General features: G+C 36.4%; 2 protein-coding genes across 4 annotated transcripts; both read right to left on the reverse strand.

Moving 5' to 3' along the window:
• Positions 1-907: 907 nt before the first annotated feature.
• On the reverse strand, positions 908-18,950 carry LOC306884347 (adipose-secreted signaling protein-like). Of its 2 annotated transcripts, XM_079440132.1 has the most exons (7): positions 18,293-18,477; positions 15,176-15,364; positions 14,867-14,965; positions 8,516-8,655; positions 5,269-5,407; positions 3,282-3,407; positions 913-2,145 (listed from the first exon to the last, which is right to left on the reverse strand). In XM_079440132.1, the coding sequence occupies exons 3-7, from the start codon at positions 14,883-14,885 to the stop codon at positions 2,045-2,047; spliced, it is 525 nt and encodes a 174-aa protein (XP_079296258.1). In that variant the 5' UTR covers positions 14,886-14,965; positions 15,176-15,364; positions 18,293-18,477; the 3' UTR covers positions 913-2,044. The 2 variants fall into 2 exon arrangements, with proteins under 2 accessions (XP_079296257.1, XP_079296258.1); XM_079440131.1 differs by lacking the exon at positions 15,176-15,364 and having other exon boundaries at positions 908-2,145; positions 18,293-18,950.
• Positions 18,614-22,941, reverse strand: LOC306884360 (uncharacterized protein). 2 transcript variants are annotated; one of them, XM_079440151.1, is made up of 7 exons: positions 22,801-22,941; positions 22,492-22,662; positions 21,866-21,948; positions 20,795-20,885; positions 20,394-20,495; positions 20,069-20,275; positions 18,614-19,891 (listed from the first exon to the last, which is right to left on the reverse strand). In XM_079440151.1, the coding sequence occupies exons 3-7, from the start codon at positions 21,896-21,898 to the stop codon at positions 19,812-19,814; spliced, it is 513 nt and encodes a 170-aa protein (XP_079296277.1). In that variant the 5' UTR covers positions 21,899-21,948; positions 22,492-22,662; positions 22,801-22,941; the 3' UTR covers positions 18,614-19,811. The 2 variants fall into 2 exon arrangements, with proteins under 2 accessions (XP_079296277.1, XP_079296278.1); XM_079440152.1 differs by lacking the exons at positions 22,492-22,662; positions 22,801-22,941 and having other exon boundaries at positions 21,866-21,981.
• Positions 22,942-23,883: the final 942 nt, after the last annotated feature.

The following is a 23,883-nucleotide window of genomic DNA, read 5'->3' on the forward strand; positions in this document are numbered from 1 at the left end:
CGATGCGAGTTTGTGAATTTTTTTGTGAACCAAGAATAGCAAGTTAATAATGTAATGGACAGTTATTTGTTACTGCCAGTTTTTTGTAAATCACTTTTTTTTTCCGTACAATTTATTAATGGAAACTTGTGTAATAGTTTTTATTGTGTTCAGTCAAACCAGCTGTAGAGCAGCTGCATCGCATGCTCTCACCATCTGTGAAGATCTGGCATTGTCATGAGGAAGCTGCCACATCTTCATAAAACCAAAATTATAGGAGTGTTCATTTGGCTTTGAGCAGTTTTCTGCTTCAGTACATCAGTGTCAGATGTCGCAGAGACATTCAAATGTAGTGACACTCAGGCATAGAGACAATACTCTGCCTGGAGGAGGAGATCCTGATAATGAATGAATGAATGACTGACACACTAAACACAAACCGTGACGTGCTATAAAATATGGAGCGCACTTTATCATTAAACAAGTGGAAATGAGTTAGAACACGAGACAATACAATCTTTATGCAGATAGACCACGTTCATTTTCCTTGAATATCAGGGTGTCAGATTTGCATAGCATGATTAAAAGAAATAGAAAAATGACCACAACCCACTCTAGAAAGGCAGTAACCTTAAATAAATTTTGTGTTGGTTACAGAAAAATTAAACCACCCTAAAACTACCCGCGAGATATGAAGAATGCATGATGCATTTACATGTTTCATTTCATATAAATGCATGATGCTACATTTCAGAATGATTTGAAAGTTTCTTTAGAAATCACGTAAGATTTTGATATTTTATAATCAAGTGAAATTCCCCGTCAGATCACAATCACAAGGAAAAGTTTTTCTATATTTCACCTCTTTAGAATTAAATCTTTTGCAGACACCTGTATTTTATATTCACAATTTACTTGATTATCACGCATGATCAAATTCGTGGTTTTATTGTACATTCATCAATTACCAATACAGCAACCAGAAATCCATCCCTTTATGTTGCTGAAACTGTAAATAGGTTCATTATTTTAGAGTACACTGACCACTAGTGGCTGTTCAATGCAATGATTCACAATTGCTTTATGACACAAATTATTATAAAAGCATTTTGAATCAACAAGTGAATTTAATTTGCTTGAGAGTAAAAAAAATTACAGTAAGAGACAGAAACAGTCAACATTATTTGCTCTGGGAAAAATTATTTTGAATTTCTATTTGAAAAGACATGAAATTTTAAAGCGATCCAGAGAACTCATAAAAGCAAGTTGCATGGAGTTAAGAACAGACATGCAATACTATGCTGGAATAAGGCTGCCAACATTCAACATGTAATGGCTCGATTTATATGCTGGCATCAGTCAAATAAACTAACAAGGTATATGATTTCAGGCACTTTGGCTCGACAAAACACACCAATGTTACACACAAAGGATGACTGAACAGCCCTTAAAGTGATGATCTCGTTAAAAAAAATCTCCCAGGGCAGACAAAATCTCCAACATTTGCTGGATCTAAAATGATTTTGAGTAAATTACTAATCAAATTCATTTCAGTGGATGAATCAAAACATTCAAACTTTAAAGCCAAGATGCCAACAATGTTCATGGTGAAACATGTAAGATTGATTTTGTGGTCAGCAGTGCCTCCTACTGGTACACATAAGAGGCTGATTCACAGTGAGCACAAGAATTAGTTTAAAAACCTTAGAATCACATCAGATTGGAGCAAGAAAGTTCAGAAACACAGATATAGGAGCATATTATATTTGTTTTATCTAAAAGAAACATTCAGTCATAACACTGGAATTCAGTTAGAGCAAACATACACTATTTGATTGTTGTTTTTTTATCCAAACCTGAAAAACGACAAATCACAGAGAACTACAGTAAACGACAGATCATTCCTGCATTCCATTGCAACAGTACAAACAAGCTAGTGACCACAGTTTGTTTCCAAACACTGCGAGCAGAGACACTGACAACAGAATTCCAGAATCTGGAATATTCTGTCGCTGCCGACACGAGACATGTGGCACTGATTGGGAAGTCTGTGAGGTTCAGGCATTTAGTCGAAGCCTTGCCAGTCGCTTTGCTCGGAGTCGTACTCGAGTTCTGCTCCTATGCAGCGCACGCCTTCCAGCAGCATGGGAGTCCCGTGATGACGGTCTGACAGAGGAGAAGAGTCATTTACAGGACTCTACAAGTTAAACTCTATATAGACTGGACAGCACAGCATCATCAGTACACAAAACACGCCGCTTTAAAAGAATACTTTACCCAAAAATGAAAATTTCCCTCAAACCATCCAAGATCAGTTTGTTTCTTATCGGAAACAGATTTGGAGAAATGTAGCATGCATCACTTGCTCACCAATAGATCCTCTGCAGTGAATGGATCCACACCACTCCAGTCCATTAGTCAACATCTTATGAATCGAAAAGCTGGATTTGTTTCTTACACAAACACATCAAGGCGTTTTTATATGTAAACCATAAAAAAAAAAAAAAAAAGTCAAAATCCGCCGAAATATTTGTTTAGAACCATTTTGGACAGTTTTCAAATGTAAATGGTGCTTGATCTGTGACTATTTCTCTCCCGATACAGACAAGATAACTCACTGTAGAAAGCAATATTATACACAGAAGACTCATATTTAGCCAGAAGCAATTGTTTAAAGTTAAAAACATCTTAATGATGGATTTTGCTCTTACAAAAATGCAAATTTTCGCGTCACAAGACATTAACTGATGGTCTGGAGTGGTGTGGATTACTTGTGGATTATCATGATGTTTTTATCAGCTGTTTGGACTCTCATTCTGACGGCACCCATTCACTGCAGAGCATCCATTGCTGATGGTATGTAATGCTACACTTCTCCAAATCGGACATAGAAACAAACTCATCTACATCTTGGATGGCCTGAGAGGGGGTACATTTTTAGCACATTTTCATGTTTGAGTGAACTATTCTTTTAACCACAAAATATTTTCTCTTTTCTTCCTTTTCTTTAAAAATGGCAAACATCTGGGTTACGGGGAGATACTTATACAGTGGGACTGAAAAGAAACAAGGGACAAGTTGAAGTTATATTTGCAGGGATGAACATTATGCCACGTGCTGCAGATGAGCTTGCCTGAAATATTACTTTAATCAGTTTTTACATAAGAACGCCAGTGGAGGGCAGTACATAACCTCACATCTGATCTCCTTAATTCAGCATATCATTTAAGAGTGTGCCTTAAACATTGCCCCCAAAATGTCTCAGAAACTGCCAGGATAATGATAAACATGCTGTTACTTACCCATGACACGAGCATGAACTTTAACCTTCACACTTGCGTCCTCTTTGCGCTCACTAAGAATCTGCACCTCCTCGCACATCACTCCCTCCTGATGGGCCATATATTCACATGTCACCCTCAGACCTCCTGAAGACAGACACAGAGTCAACAACAAAATGTATTTTATACCATCATCTATAGCCATTATGCAAAAAAGAAGTCTTTATCTAACAGGCTGTAGGTCACACCAGTTTAGGAATGGACTCACACTCTTGAGTTCAGCTAGACGTGTATCCATTCATGGGCACATCTCCTGTTTGATACCTATATTTATCCGAACTCCAAACTAACGCTACTGAGCCAGAAGTTGATATATTGGGAGACACAAAGTATGTAAACACAGTATTTAAATAATTCAGGATGTCAAAGTAGTCCCTGCTAAAAAAACCCCCAATAGAACCCTGCCCAAAACACAACAGAAAATGTAATGGATTTAATGGTTATGGTGGGAATTGTATTGGTTTTAATGGAAACTATAATGGTGTCTACAGGCTTGTGATGGATTCTATTGGTGGGATGTTAAATCCTATTGGAAAAATGCCCAAAACACATTACAAAAAGGAATTTTGTAATGGTTTTACTGGAAAAAGCTAATGGTTTATAATGGCATTTTAATGGAAACCATTGGAATTTCTGTGATGGTTTCTATTGGGCTTCTATTGTTTTGTTTTTTTAGCAGGGGTAGGCTACCAATAGTTTAGCGGCCGTTCACAAAGAACACTTTCTGCATTCTACTGCGCTGCTTTCCTTTCTTTTTCAACGTAAATTTGCGCTAGATGAATATCGTTGATCTTTCGTTCGCGTCTCAGAGTCTGGGCATGACCGCTGCGTTTTTTGAAAAGTTACTTAAATGTCCTAATTGAACCATGGCCTAATCCTGGCTTAGTCTAAGCCCAGTCTGTGAAACCGGGCCTATATGTCTCATAAGCTACTCAGCTGCACGTTAAATAAACCATAAATCCTCTGTTATTTTAATGCCTCTAATTACATACCATAGCCTATGTATCTATTAGTTTAATTGATCACGCCAGTACTCTAAAATGAGCATCAGTTTTAGAGTAAAGAGTGTTTTTCGTCTGCGGAGCCACAGCATTCGAAACTTTCAGTGATTAGCGTATTCAGTAGCACTGTGTGCTGATTCACGCACGTTGAAGAAGCTTTTGTAAACCGGTGATCAGAGCACGCGTTCATTTTTTTTTTCACATTAAATAAACTCATAGAAATAACTGGTGGAAACCGGTTGTGAGGGCCATTCACTGGAATATGCTGTAGGAGCACGTGAGGCTCGGCCATATTTGCGATCTGTATGTGCGAATGCCATTGTAAAAGTCTCTTATAAAGAAAGTTTCTAAAAAGGGGTTTTTCGCAACGACACCACAGAAGAACCATTTTCCGTTCCACAAGAAAAAACAATTTTTGTCATTTAAAATCATCTAAAGAATTTTATTACCATTATAAAGAACCTTTTGTGGAATGGAAAGTTTCTATGGATGTTCATGGAACCATCAATACCAATAATAAACCTTCGTTTTTAAGACTGCATCATCGCTAGAATAAACATCAACTCATTTTTATAATAGTATGCTATAGTAGCAAAGATAAGGTCTCAATATGCCTAAAGCAGTGCTTCCTAAACCTGTCCTGGAGGCCCCCCTGCCCTGCACCTTTCGTATAGCTCCCTTATCTAACACCCCTGATTCCACTCATCAGCTCGTTAGTAGAGACTGCAAGAACTATATTGGGTGTGTCTGATTAGGGAGACATATAAAATGTGCAGGGCAGGGGGTCCTCCGGGACAGGTTTGGGAAGCACTGGCCTAAAGGATTTGAACAGTCAAGGCAAACTTAAAAATGGGAAAGGAAATATTGTAGGTCAAAGGTCAAAACGTTTGGGAATCACTGCAATAAGTCACACAACAGAGGGCTGAACCTCGAGTGATGGGACGTACCGTCTGAGGACGGCGTTATGTTAGTGATACGGAGGTGTGGATTGGGGATGGGGACTGGACACACGTCTTTCCCGAGCTCTGGCATCTCCGGCAGTGTGAACACGATCTCATATCGGTGTTGTGTTTTCAGGAAGCCCACCTGAGACGGAGAGAAGCAGAGAGGTTATGGTTGGGTGTCAGCGGGTCTGTGGTGATATGAGACAGTCAATATGTTGTTTGCACTTGATCTGAGATCATGTTTACTGTGATGTCAATTTTAATTAAATATTATCTGAGATGAAATCATCGTATGAATTACAGTTTACTTATGAATCCCTAGTTGACTCATAGTTCAGTTATGACATCATGGTTAGCTGATTTCATTAATAAAATCAGTCTTGACTGACCAATGATGAAATCATAGTCAACTTAAATCAATGAATTTAGAGCCAAACAATAATTTATACAATCATAGTTGGCTTATTAACCCTCTAAAGCCTGACAAATGAAATAAAATGAAATCTTTTTTTTTTTTTTTTTATAAATAGAGCAGTTGAACCTTTAGAGAAAATCTATCCAGAGGCCCAAACGGAGCAAAAATATGCAATGCGGTGCAGATGCTAATATAAGATGAAACCCTGATAGCTTGTAATGTAAATCAATGAGAATTTTAGGAGCATGAAAGACATGTTCTATAATCCATTATATGATGTAACTCGATGAAACTGCTTCACAGCCCTAAACAAAATCTGTCAGATATAATCTTACTAAACATAGAAAGGAAATCAGGGTGATATTTTGAAATGAAAACAATGGGAACTGGGAAAGTGAGAAAAACAGTAACAGAACTCATGCCAGGAAACTGTCAAACTGCATCTGGGTCTCAGTGAAGGATGACAGAATCAAATAACATCTTAATCTGACCAGAGCCCTCATCAAAAGCGCAATCAAACAGAACAGACACAGTCCAGAGGTACAGGTGTTTATATACTGCTCGACGCCGCTGCAGCTTGTCTCCATAGCAACACGGGTTTGGGAGAGACATCTGCAATGAAAAGAGTCAGAGAATATGACACCCGCTGCAGAGTAAACGCAAGCATGATTGTGTATCTTGTCTCTTAGATATTTGGAAGTAGGAGGATCGCAAACACAGAGTCTGCGTAATCAAACATGCTCAAAAAGTCACTGTTCTCGCAACAAGCAGCAACTTGTGGAGCTTCAGTAAACTATTAAAAACATGTTAAGAATTGACATGATATCAAAATAGACCCCGTTTACTTTCATAATACACATTCCTTTTTTAATGAAAAACATAAAAAACGCTCCGCTACAAGCAATAACATTTAAGAAGCAAATCAGAAAATACTAAATTTAAAAAAAGAAAAATAACTAAATACATAGTACATAAATTTTACTTTAAATGACTTTATTATAAGATTTATATTTGGAAGCTTAAAGCATAATGCTTAGATTATGCAATGCGCTATAATTCTTTTAATTAATTATTTTTATTTTTCCCCCTATTGATCTATGCAGCCATCCATCTATCGGTTTTATGGTTTAAGTTGTTGATTTAATTTATTTGACTATTTTCTGTATGACGGTCATCTTTTATTGTGTTATTGAAGCATCCATCCATCCACCAGTCATATGTTCATCCCATCCATCCATCCATCCATCCATCCATCATTCGTTCGTTCCATCCAGTTTGAACCATCCATCCAACATGCTTTCCATCATCCTTTGTTCTGTCATCATTCTATACATTTCTCCATCTATCATTCTTTCTGTGCATCCATTGTTCTATGCATCGTTCCATCCATCAATTGTTTGTTCATCACATCCATCGATCTGTCTTTTGTTCACTCCATCCATCCATTGTTTTCTCTATCCATCCATTCATCCATCCTTCATTCCACCCATCATTCTATCCATCTATCCATCAATTTTTTGTTCGTCACATCATCGATCCGTCTTTTGTTCATTCCATCCATCCATCATTTGTTCTATCCATTGTTCCATCCACTCTTCCATCTCTGCAAGGTGTTCTAAAAAAACTAAGCCTGATCAATTGACCTATCGGTAAGCCCCTCCCCTCGAACGCAGATTAGCCAATGGCAGTCGAGTATCAGTTGCACGGGGAGCGGAACTCGGACATCTTTCGGTTTCAGCACCATAGTGAAACACTGGAAGATCCGAAGCTCGCATCGGTTTTATGGGGTTTTTGCTTCAAAAATGGAAAAACGATGTTCCTGGGGTACTTGTAACACTGATTCCAGGTATCCAGAGAGGATGCGCAATATAGTTTATTTTGTTACATTTCCTGAATCCAAACAAAACAGAGCAAAATGTCCCTAAGTATTCAACCCCAATACAAATGAAGACAAAAATGTTAATTTTCTGGTTGTCATACACTCATTAAGTTACAATTTTCATCTGCTCAAGCAGAACGTTAATGTTATCTTGTGCTTTAGCAAGGTATCTCTGGCTAAAACTAGCTAATGTTAAAGTTAGTGAGTCCATGCTAATATAAAAACCTAAATAGCGGATGAAGGTCTACATTTCAGTGTCTCTCCATATTAAACTGCTTAAATGTACATTAATTTAATCATACCCTGCGATTCATGAACAGTGTTGGACAAGGTTTTCACACTGCAGCTGTCATTGTAAGACAGTGAGCAACTCCGTTTGTTTGTCCGACGGAGCAACAGTAACTAAGGATGTGGGCTTACCGATAGGTCAATTGGAAAAGAGACAGCGCACCTCTCGAGCAAGCTGCATGTTTTGAGATATCATTTAGCGTCCCACATTACAAAATGAGTTGCACTGCAGTTACTAATACTTAAAATTAGGGTGAAATTGTTCAAACAGCTTGCCTTAGTGAGACCCAATAATAAAAAGCATGATGGCAATGCACTGCACCAAAAATTAGGGACCAATTAATCATGCTCTGACATATTGACCTGTGCTGCTCATATGTAGGTGATGCAGTTCAAATCTGGCTTGTGTCATTTCCTGATCCTGTTTTTCCTCTTCAAATCCCAGATACAGCTGGAGCGGCTCCTGGCATGAGTTCTGTCACTGTCTTTTCACATAATAACAAAGCTAGAAGTCGAGTAGAACATGCTGACCAAAGGAAAGAAGCTGAAGAATTGATGTGATCTGAGAAATAAAATCAATGTTCTTCCTGTAATATGAACTCATATTCATGATTGAAAACCTTCAAATGAAGCTAATGAATGACCCCAGCTATTTAATTAGCTCTTACCTTAACCAGGAAGTTCCTGTTTGATTCGGGTATCACCATGACGACGGAGTCGTGCAGTTTCTCGTCAAAATGCACATGAGAGTGAGCGACGGCCGCAGCGGGTTCCTCAGCGAAGCGAACGCCCCCCGTCTTAGACGCTGCTGCAGGAGGAACAAAAGCAAAGCGCCAATTACACACCGACCGCAGGTTTACAGACATCCAGATTGTGAGTCGCTGAATGATAATGTTCTGCAAGAGGCTTTTTGAGTTGAAATCATTCAAATCAATTTTGCCATCTGATGCCTGAAAACTCTGAAAGACCTTCAGTCTAATATATCAGAGATTATTCATTTCTTCAGTAAAAAAGTTATAGCAAAATTGGGCTTACATTAGTCAGGTTGTGCATTGAATTTCCCAGCGTCAATTTAAAAGTCATACACTGCATTTAAGTAAATGAATATAAAACCAGATCAGTTTAAAACACTTGGATCAGTAGGAATTAAATTTGTGTGTACAATAACCCCAATGTTTTCAAGTTCTTACATGCTTTAAAAAAAAAAAATCTGTTTTTAATTTAAAGGAATAGTTTAACCAAAAATGAAAATTTGCTAAAACTTTATTGACCCTCAGTCCATCCAAGATGAGTTTGTTTCTTCGTCAGAACAGATTTGGAGAAATGTAGCATTGCATCACTTGCTCACCATCGGATCCTCTGCAGTGAATGGGTGCCGTCAGTATGAAAGTCCAAATAGCTGATAAAAACATCACAATAATCCACAAGACCCTAGTCCATCAGTTAGTGTCATGTGAAGTGAAAAGATGAGTGTTTGTTAGAATTAAATCCATCATTAAGGTGTTTTTAATTTCAATCTGTTGTTTCCCGCTAAAATGCGTGTCGTCTATCCATAATATTGCTTCCTCCAGTGAAAAAGTGATCTCATCTGAATCAGGAGAGAAATCTACACAGATCAAGCACCATTTTCAAGCCAAAACATACCAAAATATCTCTAAACAAATATGTGTGTGCATTTTGATGTGAGAGACTTTTTCACTGGAGGAAGCATAATTATGGATTATAGACTCTATTTTAGCCGAAACTGGTGGTTTGAAGTTAAAAATGTTTTGATGCATTTAGTTCTTACAAACACACGTGTACTTCACAAGATGTTAACTGATGGTCTGGAGTGGTGTGGTTACTTGTGGATTATTGTGATGTTTTTATCAGCTGTTTGGACTCTCATTCTGACGGCACCCATTCACTGCAGTGCGTCCATTGCTGAGACAGTGATGTAATGCTATATTTCTCCAAATCTGTTCTGATGACAAAACAAATTTTGGGTGGCCTGAGGGTCAATGCATTTTCATTTATAAATCCATTTACGCTTTGGATCAAAATGCATCTAAAAAAAATAATTAAAAAACTATGCAGACAACAGGATATGACCTTATGACTCAAGTATGCAGATATGAATGCTTGGCTAATGCAGAGCATGTTTTGGGCCGAACAAAACTGATATGGCTGTTTTTATTTTTATAGTTTTCAAGTTTGACTCAGTCTTTCATTCCCACAGGATTTATAAGGGACTGAAAAACTTGTATCAGGTTCACTTGATGTGGATTTAGGGAACGTTTATGTAAGATATATTCAAAAACAGCTAAATAGAGCGCAACAAAATGGAACAGGAATATAGGAGCCTTTTAAAAGTGGAATTATTTATTAAAAGATTGTACAGCTTTTACTGTGCAAGCTGTATTAACACCTACAACACATTAACACATTCGAAGTGCTAATTAACACACTGGCACTAAAAATATTAAAAAAAAAAAATCAATGTTCTTCCAGGCTCTTCTCGTTAACAGTCAGATTTAATAAAGAGAGTAATCAGGCCCTCAGGGGTACATTTCTGTGATTGTCAGACACAGATCAAACCCCGTCTTGAACTAAAGCTCACAATCAATGCTAATTCCTCATTTAAAATCCATTTGTGGTGCAGGATCAGGGTACGTCTATGCTAGAGAAACCACATATTAAGTTTTCACGCACATACACTACCCTTCAAAAGTTTGGGGATGTTTTTGAAATAAGTATCTTCTGCTCCCCAAGGCTGCATTTATTTGATAAAATACAATAAAAACAGTAATATTGTGAAATATTATTACAATGTCAAATAACTGATTTCTGTGTGAATACTCTGTAAAATTTTATTTATTTCTGTGATCAAAGCTGAATTTTCAGCATCACATTATCCTTCAGAAATCATTCTAATATGCTAATTTGCTGTCCAAGAAACATTTCTCATTATTATCAATGCTGAAAAACAGTTGTGCTGCTCCATATGTTTGTGAAAACCTTGATACCTTTGTAACGAATACAAAGTTCAAACAGCATTTATTTGAAATGGAAATCTGTTGTAACATGTCTTTGCAGTTACATTTAATCAATTGAATGCATCTTTGCTGAACATTTGAACAGTATCTAAACACTCACATCTGGACCAACTGAGCCCTGTCTCCACTGTAATGAACATCAGGTGTGGTGATTTGTCCTTCATTTTCACTCTAAAATCCTCCATGTCTGATCAAAAACCTGCTTTTATTGCATTTTGGAGATAAGATGTTGCAATTAATTTCCCTATTTGTGTGAATTTTTCTTCTACTTTAAATGAGCACAAAGATTTTACAATTTCTGAAGAAAATGCTCATGCTGATTGCTCACGCTTTGTTAATACAAGTGGAGGGCATTTGAGCTCCAGGTTTTTCACCCTTCAAAGTCAAATATCTGGATATGACTCAAATAGTAATGTAACAGCGTGCCAAAAAGCCACATGACTGCACCGACACAAATAGTGCAGGATGTGTGTTGAGAGTTTCAGATCACTAAAGCAAAATATAAACTACAATAATAGCGGCCAATGGCAGCCACAATAAGATTGTGATATTACAGACATTAGTTATAAAGTCTTATCACTCATGCCAATCGCACTGCGCGTGTCAAATAAAGTCTGCTAATCCAGGGCACAGCGTCGGCCCTGGGGACCCATCGCTTGAAATGAGCGGCCACCGACAGACCAACAGACTGCAGATTACATCAGGGACTCTTTAGATCCTTGCGCTATGAATAAAAATAAATGACATTTGAAATTCAGAGAACATTGTGTGAAAAGAACAAGAGTTAAAATAAAAGATGAGAGTATTGCCAAGATATTTCATAGTCACACTCAAAACTAGCTTCAATAAACATTGCATTTATTCATTTAGCAGATTCTTCATCTAAAGCGTCCTACAGATGAAGAGCATTGCATTATAAAAGCCAACTATTTTTGCATTGTGCAATGCCAAGTGTAAATCATAAACTAGATTAGCACATGCAATTTTAGGAATAGTTTTTTCAGATATGTGACCCTAGACCACAAAATCAGTCTTAAGTGTCAATTTTTCTAAATTGAGTTGTATACATCATCTGAAAGCTGAATAAATCATATTTCCATTGATGTATGGTTTGTTAGGATCGGACAATATTTGGCCGAGATCCAACTATTTGAAAATCTGTAATCTGAGGGTGCAAGAAAATCTAAATATTGAGAAAATCTCCTTTAGAGTTGTTCAAATGAAGTTCTTAGCAATGCATATTACTAATCAAAAATTAAGTTGTGATATATTTATGGAAGCAATTTACCAAATACCTTCATGGAACATTATAATATCCTAATGATTTTTGCCATAAAATAAAAATGTATCATTTTGACCCATCCAATGTATTGTTGGCTATTGCTACAAATATACCCCAGTGACTTAAGACTGCTTTTGTGGTCCAGGGTCACATATGAGAATGATATGAGTCTGGATGGTCAGTGGTGACCCTGTTTGCCTGCAGCTAACAGAGATAAAATGACACATAACGTAACGTAAGCTGGGACAGGACGGCATTTGTAGCAGGAGTGTCTACATTACTGGCCTCATCACAGAGGTTATGGGACTCCAACTGTTCGGCCAAGCACTATAAACACTCTCAAGCGTGACAGATAGACCTGCCAACCAGAGTCTCATGGTCCAGATGACCAACACAGAGACATCTGTACACTGTTAAAATACTCTCTGTCCTGGAGCGGAGATCTAGAATTAAACTGGATACACATGTAGTCTACATTTTATGACCTATGAGTACAACATTGAACAGATTATTTATCACCTGAAGAGTTTATGTATTTATGGTCATGACTTTTGGGTTTTTATGACACTCGTCTGAGCCCCAAACACCTGAGAAATCCCTCGAAAAGACACCACAAGACCATAGACGTTTCACTAGTGATTATCCTGATATGCAATGTCAAAACAACATAATAAATAATACAAAATATTGTATTAAATGTTTTACCAGTGTCAGATTATTTGGCAAAAAGCATAATAATAATAAAAACTTTGTTTTTAAAGAAGGCTTCTCAGTGTGCTTACAGAGAAAACAAGAATATAAAAACATAACTAAATAATATAACTGATCAAAAAAAGGAAATAATAATTATAAAGGCTCCAGCATCCTTGCAACTCTACATAAACCAATAGGCTAGAAAAACACATTAAATTATATTATTATTGCTATTATTATTAATAACGAATAATAAACAGCTTTATTCATTTTAAAGCAAGCAAGTTGCTTTCACAGAAAAGAGGAATATAAAAAAAAAAAAATGGCAAGAAATAAAATAAAATAAAAACAAGATCACTTTTTGCCATTGAGATGACTGGGAAAAATGGTCCAATTATCCTTATTTAGCCCTATATTAAATATAGAATATTAAAAACAGCATATATAAACATACATATCAAAATATAATCAAATAAAAGCTATCCTGAAAAAGAATAAAAGATTAATATAAGATTTTAATTTAAGATCTATTTTTTGAGAATCTGTGTTTCTCTAACATCAGAATGATCCAAAGTTTTGGAGTAAATTGAGTCATTAATATTTTCAATAAGTGACTAGGATTGAAACCAATCAGAAATGCTGCAGTCTGGCTGGGACCAGAGATGGACGGGCTCTCTATTAAACGAATGCCCGGCGGTGCTGTAGAGGCACCGCGTTTTATGAACCTCATCTAAAACGTCACACAGTCACCATGGCAACAACGAGAAATCTGGCCCCTGAGAACTGGCCTATGGAAAGGAGCATTTCCAAAAAGCTGTTCTGGGGTCATTTTCATGCTTTAATATTCAACGACAAAGCCAGTGATGGGAAGATGCTTTGTGAATGTTGCACAGCTGAAGAAACCGTTCTGGAGCGGTTGCAATAATACGCAGCATGACAACAGACTCTCTGCCTTCATCCAAAATGAAACTTTATCGCATTCGTAAACAAAAACTAAATGGAGGCCATCTTTGTGCCTCCAGACAATAACTAGAGTCGCTAGAGACAGATTGATTACCGCAATAAATAGTGGAATGAAAGAAGACAGACTTTATCTTTTGGGAGTTTTTCCGACGGCTCTGGAAAGGCTTTTCAGACAGATGTGAAAACAGACACAAGCTCTTGCACATTTCCTGATAATTAGAAACAGCCCACTTGTTTTGCAACTGCTGAGTCACCACCGACTGAGCAAGAATTCATTATTGTTTTAGCTTTATTAAAATCACTCGAAGTCTCATTCCTGAGAATGAAAAAGCAGCAGGTTGTCAAAACTCATGATAAGCAGATTGACGTTCAACATCAGGGTGGTGGGATTATTTTTTTTTTTTAAAAACAGCTCTTTATGTTTAGGGTTGGTACGATTTTCTGAAGTCTCTCCTGCTCACCGATGGTGCATTTATTATTAAAAAATACAGTTAAAAACAGTAACATTGAACATATACAAAATCATTCTAACATGCTGATCTGATGCTCAGAAAAATATCTGATTATTATCAATGTTGAAAACAGTTGTGCTGCTTCATATATGTTTGTGGAAACGCTATAAATGTCTTTCCGGTCACTTTTGATCAATTTAATGCATCCTTTCTGAATAAAAACAATAATTTCCATCAAAAAAAATCTTACTGATCTTACTGAAAATCCTACTTCTTTTGGGGTAAATAAATAAATAAATAAATATATATATATATATATATATGTGTGTGAATGATTTTCTGTAAGGTCAGTAGAACAATAGTAGTAAGAGTGATATTTGCCATATAAGCACCACAAATTATTAATGATAATGTTCATGTCTATTACTCTGCAACAGTACAGTATATATTGTATGTGACATACAAAGGAAGCATGTTTCTTTACACAAAAAAAGAAAAAGGAAACACTCAGTTCATATTTTGACAATTATGCATCCAAAACCCCAGCAAAATTATAAACTTTTGTTGTGAAGGGTGGAAAAGAGAGAGACGTACCTTTCTTAGCAGTGGCCATTCTGGCAACAATCCGGACCAAACTCAAGAAAAACTTCAGTTATGGTCTCATCGTAGATATCATCTGACCTCAAAACAACTCTGAGAAACAGAAAGAGAACCACAAAAAAGGAATCAATAAACAGAAGCTGAGAGTGTGAGACATACGGAGAGAGCGGATATAGAAAGAAAAATAATGATGTAGAGAGGGAGAATATCATACTCTTTTAACACAGTTAAGAGGCTTTCATTGTTTTTGTTAAACCTGCTGCATGTTGCCATGACACAGTGAACAGAGCCTGCTGTACTGACCATAATGCAACAAGACAGACACCCCATAGAGCAGAGAATTATGAAGAAAAAACACTGTGAAAGAGAGCTGGATTAAAGCATCGCTGAGTTCTTCTTAGGATTCTTCATCCACTTCAAAGTAACTTCTTTCATCAAAGCTGAAGTCAAGATGAGACCTTCCCAGACCAATGCAAAACCCAGGCTAGACCACTGGAGACACAAGCAAAGTAAGCATTAAAAGTTGAATTATGAGTGCAACTTTCAAATGAAAGATATTTTGTCTTACACAAATGGTCAAATTTAACCTTTTGCAACATGTCCCCTCAAAATAAATAAATTAATAAATAAAATAAATCTTGTTCTCTTTCTCTCTATGCATACAAATGCAATAAACATGTGTTATTCCAGATTAAACAAAAAATGTGTGCACTAAATGTAATTTTAGTACAATTAATATTTTTTTTGTGCACCAAATGCATCAACCCATTTTTTGTGCACCAAATAACTATTTTTGTGCATTAAATGCAATATAAATGTTTTGTGCATTAAATGCAATAGCTATTTTTTGTGCATCAAATGCAATAACTAACTGTTGTGCACCAAATGCTATAACTATTTTTGTGCACCAAAAGCAGTAATTATTTTTGTGAATGAAAAGCAATAATTAATTTTTGTGCACCAAATGCTAAAATTAATATTTTGTGCTTCAGATTTTAAAACAAATTTTTAGAACAAGCCTTGAGGTTTTATACACAATACAGGGAGATTCCTGCTAATTTTCTATAATGCTGAAGATAACATGAATGCAAGTGTTAGAGGTCATTATCAGTTTTAGTACACTGGAAATAGTGTCATAGACTATAAGCCGAGACCCAGATCCACACCAGGACACTGAGTAATGAGATCCACCAATACTAGACCCCATGAGACCAGACTAAGCCCAAGATTAGACCGCTCAGGGCTCAAATCCAGACCTCAAACACCGCCCATGAAGGCATCTCACTAGACGGGATGCCATGCATTCAGAGGATTTGGATGTCCCTTAATGACTTCCAACTTTCAGGTGCTGTTTGAACAGTCAGCATTTTTTAGTTTCAGTCTTTGTATTTTTATCACTCTCCCTTTTTCCTCTGTACTTTTATCTGATCTCATCTTTCTGCAACTCATTAGAGAAGCGCTGAGACTAGGATGAACGAATATGGAGGGACTTTCTAATTCACTCGGGAGCTAAAAAACACACATTCATACATGGAACTATAGCCTAATCACCAGCACCTACTGCAAGAGAGAGAGAGTCAATACGGTCTAGTATTGTTCAGTAAAGCCCATCCACTCTACTGTCAAATCAAAAATGTACTGCAACAGCAGGGTGTCAGATGTTATATGCACATCGACGAGGAGAAAGCTTGATGACGTAATTAAGTGGCAGACGGCTCAGATCATAATCACAGCAGACATTCAGCACTGCAACATAAAAGCAAAATATTCTCATTGCTATTCTGATTTCAACAGAACACTCAATAGTAGCCATTTGAGAACGATAGTCCCTGCCTGTTTATCCCTATAATGAAAGATAAGGAAAGTGCAGAATATACAATAGTCATAAGTGGTGCTTTCTAAAAGAGCATCACTATTTCTTTTGCTCGTGCTAGGGTTAAGCATCAAGTCATGTGTATTGCTTTTCTTAGCAGTCAGATTTGCATACAGAAAGGCAAAACCATCACGGAGACTTGTGGAAGGGCTCTTTTAATTTGGCACAGCAAGAAACCACCTAGCAACCACTCAGAATACCCTAGCAACACCCTGGCTCTATAGCAGTGGGTTTTGCACAGCCAAACACAATCACATTTTCTTCTGAACATATACAAATTCTGTTATTGCATTGGTGCACACTCATAGATAAATTGTGTTCACTATAGGTCATTTTTTGTGCACCAAATGCAATAACTATATTTTATGCACTAATTGCCAAACTAAATGTGTGCACCAATAACTAATTTGCCCACTAAATGATATTACTATTTTTGTGTGCCAAATTCAACAACATTTTTTTGTGCGCTAAATGCATTTTTGTGCACTAAATGCAACTGGTGTGCACTACTAACTTTGCACTAATTTTGTGCACCAAATGCTATAACTAATATTTTGTGCACCAAATGCTATAACTAATATTTTGTGCATTAAATGTGGTGGCAAATTCCAAGTTGCACAAAAACACGCAGTCCATTTTCTTTAATATTATACATTACAGCAGGAGCAACTGAAGCATAAGATGTGAAGACTCTGGGTGGGTAGGACAGTTGTAAAAAATATTCCTGTTAATTTTACAGTAAAAACCTTGCAGCTGTGGTTGGGTGTGCCCTGAAAAACCCACTTTCATTCTCTTTCTCAGTTCCATTTAATTCCACAAATGACTAAATACATTCAGAGTGAGACGGGCAGAAATAATGCACATGTAATAAATAATCCCTTTATTTCTTCACTACATTACCAGAAATCTAATCTCTGTCAAACTACACCGATTCCCCTCCATCTCTACATCACACACTTTGGCTGAAGTGACAACCGAAGTGGCGCAACAGATATGAACCAGTTCCAGTCTGTACTAACATGGCACAGAGGGAGATAAAACAAGGACATTTATGTTAATTTAAAACATCTTTAGAACTATATTCAACATGCATATTAATCCTGAAAACCATGCAACCTGGAGGGAAAAAAAAACAGAAACCCCTGAAGAATCTGCTGTGGCTTGTTGTCTTGCATTCTTCACTAATTGTACACTGTGATTTTCCTGAGGCAAGTGACTTGGAGAGGCACGAGCCTTAACCTGGATTGACAGATATTAAGTGTTCTCATTTTAAATGCATCCTGTAAAGCTCTTTTCAGCTGGATGAAGCCTTCAAATCCTGCCTGGTGTTGAGAAAGCAATGCCTGCAGACTGTTCTATGGGATTTTCGACTTGAGCGACTGTAGATCCATATTCCATAGACATTAAAACAATGAAAATCCGACTTCTAATGCGTTTAAAGCAGAGCCGGCGAAAAGAGAGACAGAATGCATGGATCTTCTCGAGTCCTTGTGCACAAACTTATGTAACATCGATTATTTTCAAAAGCAATGGCTTGAAATACTCACCTATTCTCACTGATAATGAGCTTCTGCTGTTGTAGATTTCAATCTAGAATCGCGCGTTGATCCTCCCAAGATGATGAACTAGAACCGCAAAACCCAAACCTGCAGTCAGAACGAGCCAGGCGCTGCTCTGCTCGACTTCACATTCACTTAAGGGCTACAACTTCCGCGTTAATCACGTGGTTTCTGTCGCTGCACTGCATGTTTTTTTACTTTTGAGTGCGTGCTTGGGACTTTTGATTCATCCCAGTAACTCGAGTCATTTGAGTCGGTTCATCAAAATGATTCGTTCACTCATTCTCGCTTTCTTTCTTTTTTCTTTTTGCATATTTCTGATCAGTTTATTGTTCATATTAATAAAACTGCGTTTTTTTTATTGCTTTCTCATTCTCGCTTTCGTTCGGTGGTCTTTTCTGCAGGTTACACCAGTGAATCATGAATTAGTCGTATCCTATTTTATTTTGCATGAATATAAATCTAATACGAGTAAGCATACGCGTTTTCCAGATAAATTACAACAAATCCGTTTTGATTGATTAACCTTCTGAGAACAACATAACAGGTATTAAAAACAGCAATAACAGCCTAAATAAAATGGTTATCGGTCATGATAACATCCTAAATAAACAACATGCCCTCTAGTTAGTCTGCTAGTTCTGTGAAAGAGGCGTGTCCCTGTCCATCTGTTTAACCAATGAAATGCTCGAGTGTTACCAGTGTTGGGGGTAACGCGTTACTACCTTTTTTCAAGTAACGCCAGTTACTTTTTCCCCATTTATTGACTGACTGTGTGACTGTGTGCTGTTACTGTAGTTCTAGACTAAATGTGAATGTACATTAATGTTAGTATTCATCAAAATGAATTGAAACAGTGAAATACAAACTCAGAATATGACGCAAACCTTCAAGAATTAAATATGTTAAACAACACAAATGTATCTAATCCCATTTTATTAACCAATGTCTTTGCTACTGACCTTTGATGATCCAGTTCAACCATACTAATAAGCTAAAATAACAATTGTGCTTCATTGTTTTTTTTATTGCTGAAAAGTGTTGAACCTTCTTCTCGCGTTCTACTTTACGGATGTGAATTTACTTTTCCTTCAGCCTGTACAATGCAATCAATACAATCAAATAAACACTTAGAATACATGTGACTACAATACCCTTTAACAACCCAGTTCTGTCAGGCCTGAAGGAACCATAGACTGTATAAAAACAGGAAGGAACTCATATATGTGAGTCAGTCTGGAGTGAAGTCAGTTTTAGTTTACATAGTTTTTTCAAAATATGTTTCATATGTTAAAATAAAATAAGAAATATCATTAAAATAAAATTACAGAGGTAACAGTGTAAATATGAGTTAAATTTTGTTTTATAATGTATTTAAGACTGTACACAGCAATGCAATGTTTTTAACAATAAATGAGACTGCTTTAAAGCACTGAACAACAATAATAATAATAATACAGTTGAGTTTATGTAGTGTACTTATAAGCTTTTTCCTGAGACACGATTCCTAAGCATGAATCAAGTGTATGGTGGTTCCTCCTCGTAGTCCATAGTGGCTCACTGTTTTGTTCACATCAAGACGGTTTCCTGATAACAAATAAGGTTAGAAATTAATGATTTGCAGGCTCACTCATGGAACTACATGAAAGTTGTTAGTTGTTGCTTTTATGGTTCATATTTCCATGTTAATCCATTTCATGACTCATTACAAATGACATGTGCATCAGGTCAACCTCAAGAACAATGAATGAATGCTTTGTTTACCTTCATAAACCAGCGACATTTTCTCTGGTTTCTTCCCAGCCCAGTCACACGCCTCCTTTAGTAAAACTGAGATGCTTTCCAGTGGGAACATGTCCTTTTCCATGGTCTTTCCAGCACATTTCACAAAGATGTTGAACTTGTCCACTTTGGCAGGTTCATCTGGATCACTGAATGAGTTTGAGTATTGTGGCGCGATGTGTGGATGATCTGAAATAACGGAGCAAAACAATGATTAAATAACGTCAAGATCACAAAAACTTGAGCTGATTTTATCCACTGGGATTTGCTTTTATAGGGTTACAGTTATAAAGTAGGCGTTTCATACCATAATGTCCTGAAAATGAGTTTACAGTGGTTTGTCCAGGACCGCTCCCCTCCTGGACCTCAGACACCGATGTTTGAGGAGGATTTGTGACTGAGATGTCATCTGAAAAGAGCTTTTTGATTAAAGCCAAACTTATGTGTATTAAAATACACTGATGATTTGTGCTCAATAAGACCATGAGTATTAACATTACAACTCCATGTTGACTACCTTCAATATTATATTAAAGTTTCAAACTGCAATAGATTATAGTATGATTTCACACACTATTCAAAATTAAAAGATAATGAGAACAAATTCAGTTAAGTGTCTCCAAACATTTGACTGTGAATGAACAAAACAAGCACTAAGCATAATGAGCTATAAGTGGATGAACTGGCTAAGCTGCATGTTTACCATACTTTTATTTGAGCTCTCTGATGGCGCCGTCTGATTCTGATCGGCTGCTGAACTGTTCGCAGGTGTTGTCCACCACGACCAGATCTTCTCCACCTTAAAAGCACATTACCAGTCAAAGATTTGTAATGTAATATTCGTATGAATGAAAAAGGTTCTATAGTATAAAACAGGTTCATCACATCTTATTGGAGAAAGTATTAACAGCAGTATGCACTTAAGCCGATATCTATGGACTTCTAAGGTAATCAGCTAACCTAGTCACAGTTGTTTTCATTTTTGGCGTTTTATTCAGTTTTGATATCAAAATGTTAGTGAGAAGAAGAAAAATAAAAACTTTTAGTTATCAATCTGCATATGGACATCGGTTATGATCATCTTTGCTATCTCTTTTGAAGGTGTTACAGAATTTAGTTATATAAACAAATAACCCCAATTGTAGTAGCGTTCATTACACATTCCCACAACTTGCGCATGCAACCTGTATTTATTTTTCCTTATTATACTGTAATTGCTGTGAATTTGAAGATGGTGAAAATATGGTTTTCATATTGTCATTTTCAATACTATTCACTAGTTGCTTAGTAGCATGCATGTTACTATCATATTGGCTGTTTATTAGTACTTATAAAAGCACATATTAATGCCTTATTCTGCATGACCAACTACCTTATTAATATCAATAAGCAGTTATTTGGAGTTTATTGAGCAAAACTCTTAGTTATAGGCTAATAGTTAATATGAATTCCTTCATCTAAAGTGTTATGACTTTTGTTCCTTTAATATAGGTGTTAAGTTTGATTTATTATGTAAGTAAAAGGTAAAATGTTGTCGGCGCTGATAGCCTCGTTCTCAATTCCACCCCCCTCTCTCCCACTTTGCTTCCTGTTCTCTCTACACTGTCTTATCAAATTAGAGGTCCAAAATAAATCTTAAAATAAAAAGGTAAAATGTAAACATCTGATAATGCTTTTAGTTATACTACTACATACTCTTAGTGCTGGTTTACACATTTTGCCATAGTTAAATCCAGTACAAATACTGCAAATTTTCAAGATTCAATTAGAGTGACTTACCAGAGGAGTGAAAAAGCTGGATAAAATGTCCATGTCTTGTCAGTAGTTTGCACACTTGACTTTCAATGCTCACTGCTTTACAGCTGCCAAATATATAAGCACACTGCAGATTACTTTTGCTTTCTTTCTATGCACTTTCTCTTATAGCAGCCACCCATGGGGTTTCCCTTAAATACCCTAGTATTTTGCACAACTTTGAAAAACAACTTTGAAGCCAACACTAAACCCTTAAAACAAACATATTGCACATATGTCCTAAAGAAAAGTCACTTGTATTTGTAGTTAGTTTTATTCATGCAGATTACACGTAAATGTCTTGAAGGAGTAGTTTGTCCGATATGATGTGATTGTAATTTTATTGTCTGTATTTAATCTAAGGTTTGTCTGAGGAACAGCCAGAATTTTTGTTGTAATTGTAACAAAGTCATTTACTTTACTAATAACTTGTATGCTTCACCTCCAGACATGCAGCAGCCATTTCCATCTCAATACATCACAGCCTGTTGCTTTTGTACCATAATACTGATCTTTTTTGTTTTGTTATTTTAATATTTGTTAAATGACAGCTTTAGGTGGTTGACTTGTATTTACTATAAGTATTTACAATATAAAATATATATATTTACCTTAAAACAGTCATTCTCTTTGACTTTCCTTTCCTTTGACATGCTTCCTGTTGGAAAATTCTTTCCAATGTGAATATGTCTATGATTTTCCCATTAAATATCACAGATATATCGTGTCATATGTCGAGAACGATGTTGTCCAATCATGTATGGTTTCCTGTTGTAGATTGTCTGAAATAGAGGGTGATTAAAAACAGTTTTGCAATGTTTTAATGTCTTCACCCTTTTTTAAGTATTAAACTGGAAGGTGTGTAAGGGTTTTATATGTTAATATTTCTGTATATATATTGTAATATTTTAAATACTTACAATATGTCCCGATGATAAAGAAGCTAATTTATTTAGGTAAATCCATAATTCCTGTTTCAAAGGCCCTCGATGTGTGATATACAGAGATGTCGTGCCACTCACAGGCAGTTAACATGCATTTATACATTATTAAAATAAAACAAAAACTCCAAAACATTATTCACCCTATTTAACTGGGAGGGCATTACAGTCCTTTGGAAATCACCTGAGGTTTAGCTGGGAAAACACCCCATACATGTAGCCTTATATAAAGACTGTTTCTTAAGACCTAGCAGTTAGTCAAGGGGTAATCTGTCTTGCTTTCACATTCAAATAAGACCTATGTTTTTCTGTAAATGACTTTAAAAAATAAAAGCTGTGACCAGTCTTAAAACAATTGATGACTCATTTGGAAGACTAAGCCTTTTATGCAGCCGACATCTGTTGAGTCGCAAGCCCGGCTAGCTCAGTCGGTAGAGCATGAGACTCTTAATCTCAGGGTCGTGGGTTCGAGCCCCACGTTGGGCGCAAACTTTTTCACCTTCGTATCACCCAAGCTGCAACACAATGCATAAAAGACGTCACGATAACGCACGACCCCGTCTCTGTTGGTTCGGCTGTTAACCGAAAGGTTGGTGGTTCGAGCCCACCCAGGGACGAAAGTTATTTTTTCAAATAAATGATGAATATTCCTGAAAATTGCGACTAGTGGTGGTATACGTATATTATGTCTATGGTGGCCGGTTTGTTACAATTTTATAATTTACATTAAACTATTAAGTCTATTCTCATTATTTTATTTTAAAATATTTATTTCAAATGTTAAATAGTACAGTTATTATTATTATTATTTATTTATATTTTTAGCAATGTTGAAGTCAAATATGCTCTATACCTGATGGAAGTAATTTCTTGGCGTTACATGACCGCTTCCTAGTGGAGGATATTCAAATATTTATTTAAAGGGACAGTTCACCCAAGAATAGAACTTAAAGTGCATATTGCAGGTATTTTTTTTTTTCCAAATGAATATATAACCTTGTATGAAAATACCACATGAACCGTTAATGCAGGATTTGAAAATGTTTTACAAGACGCGAGGGC

The sequence above is a fragment of the Barbus barbus genome (genome assembly GCF_936440315.1).
Source record: "Barbus barbus genome assembly, chromosome: 2".
In the NCBI taxonomy this organism is placed as follows: Eukaryota; Metazoa; Chordata; class Actinopteri; order Cypriniformes; family Cyprinidae; genus Barbus; species Barbus barbus.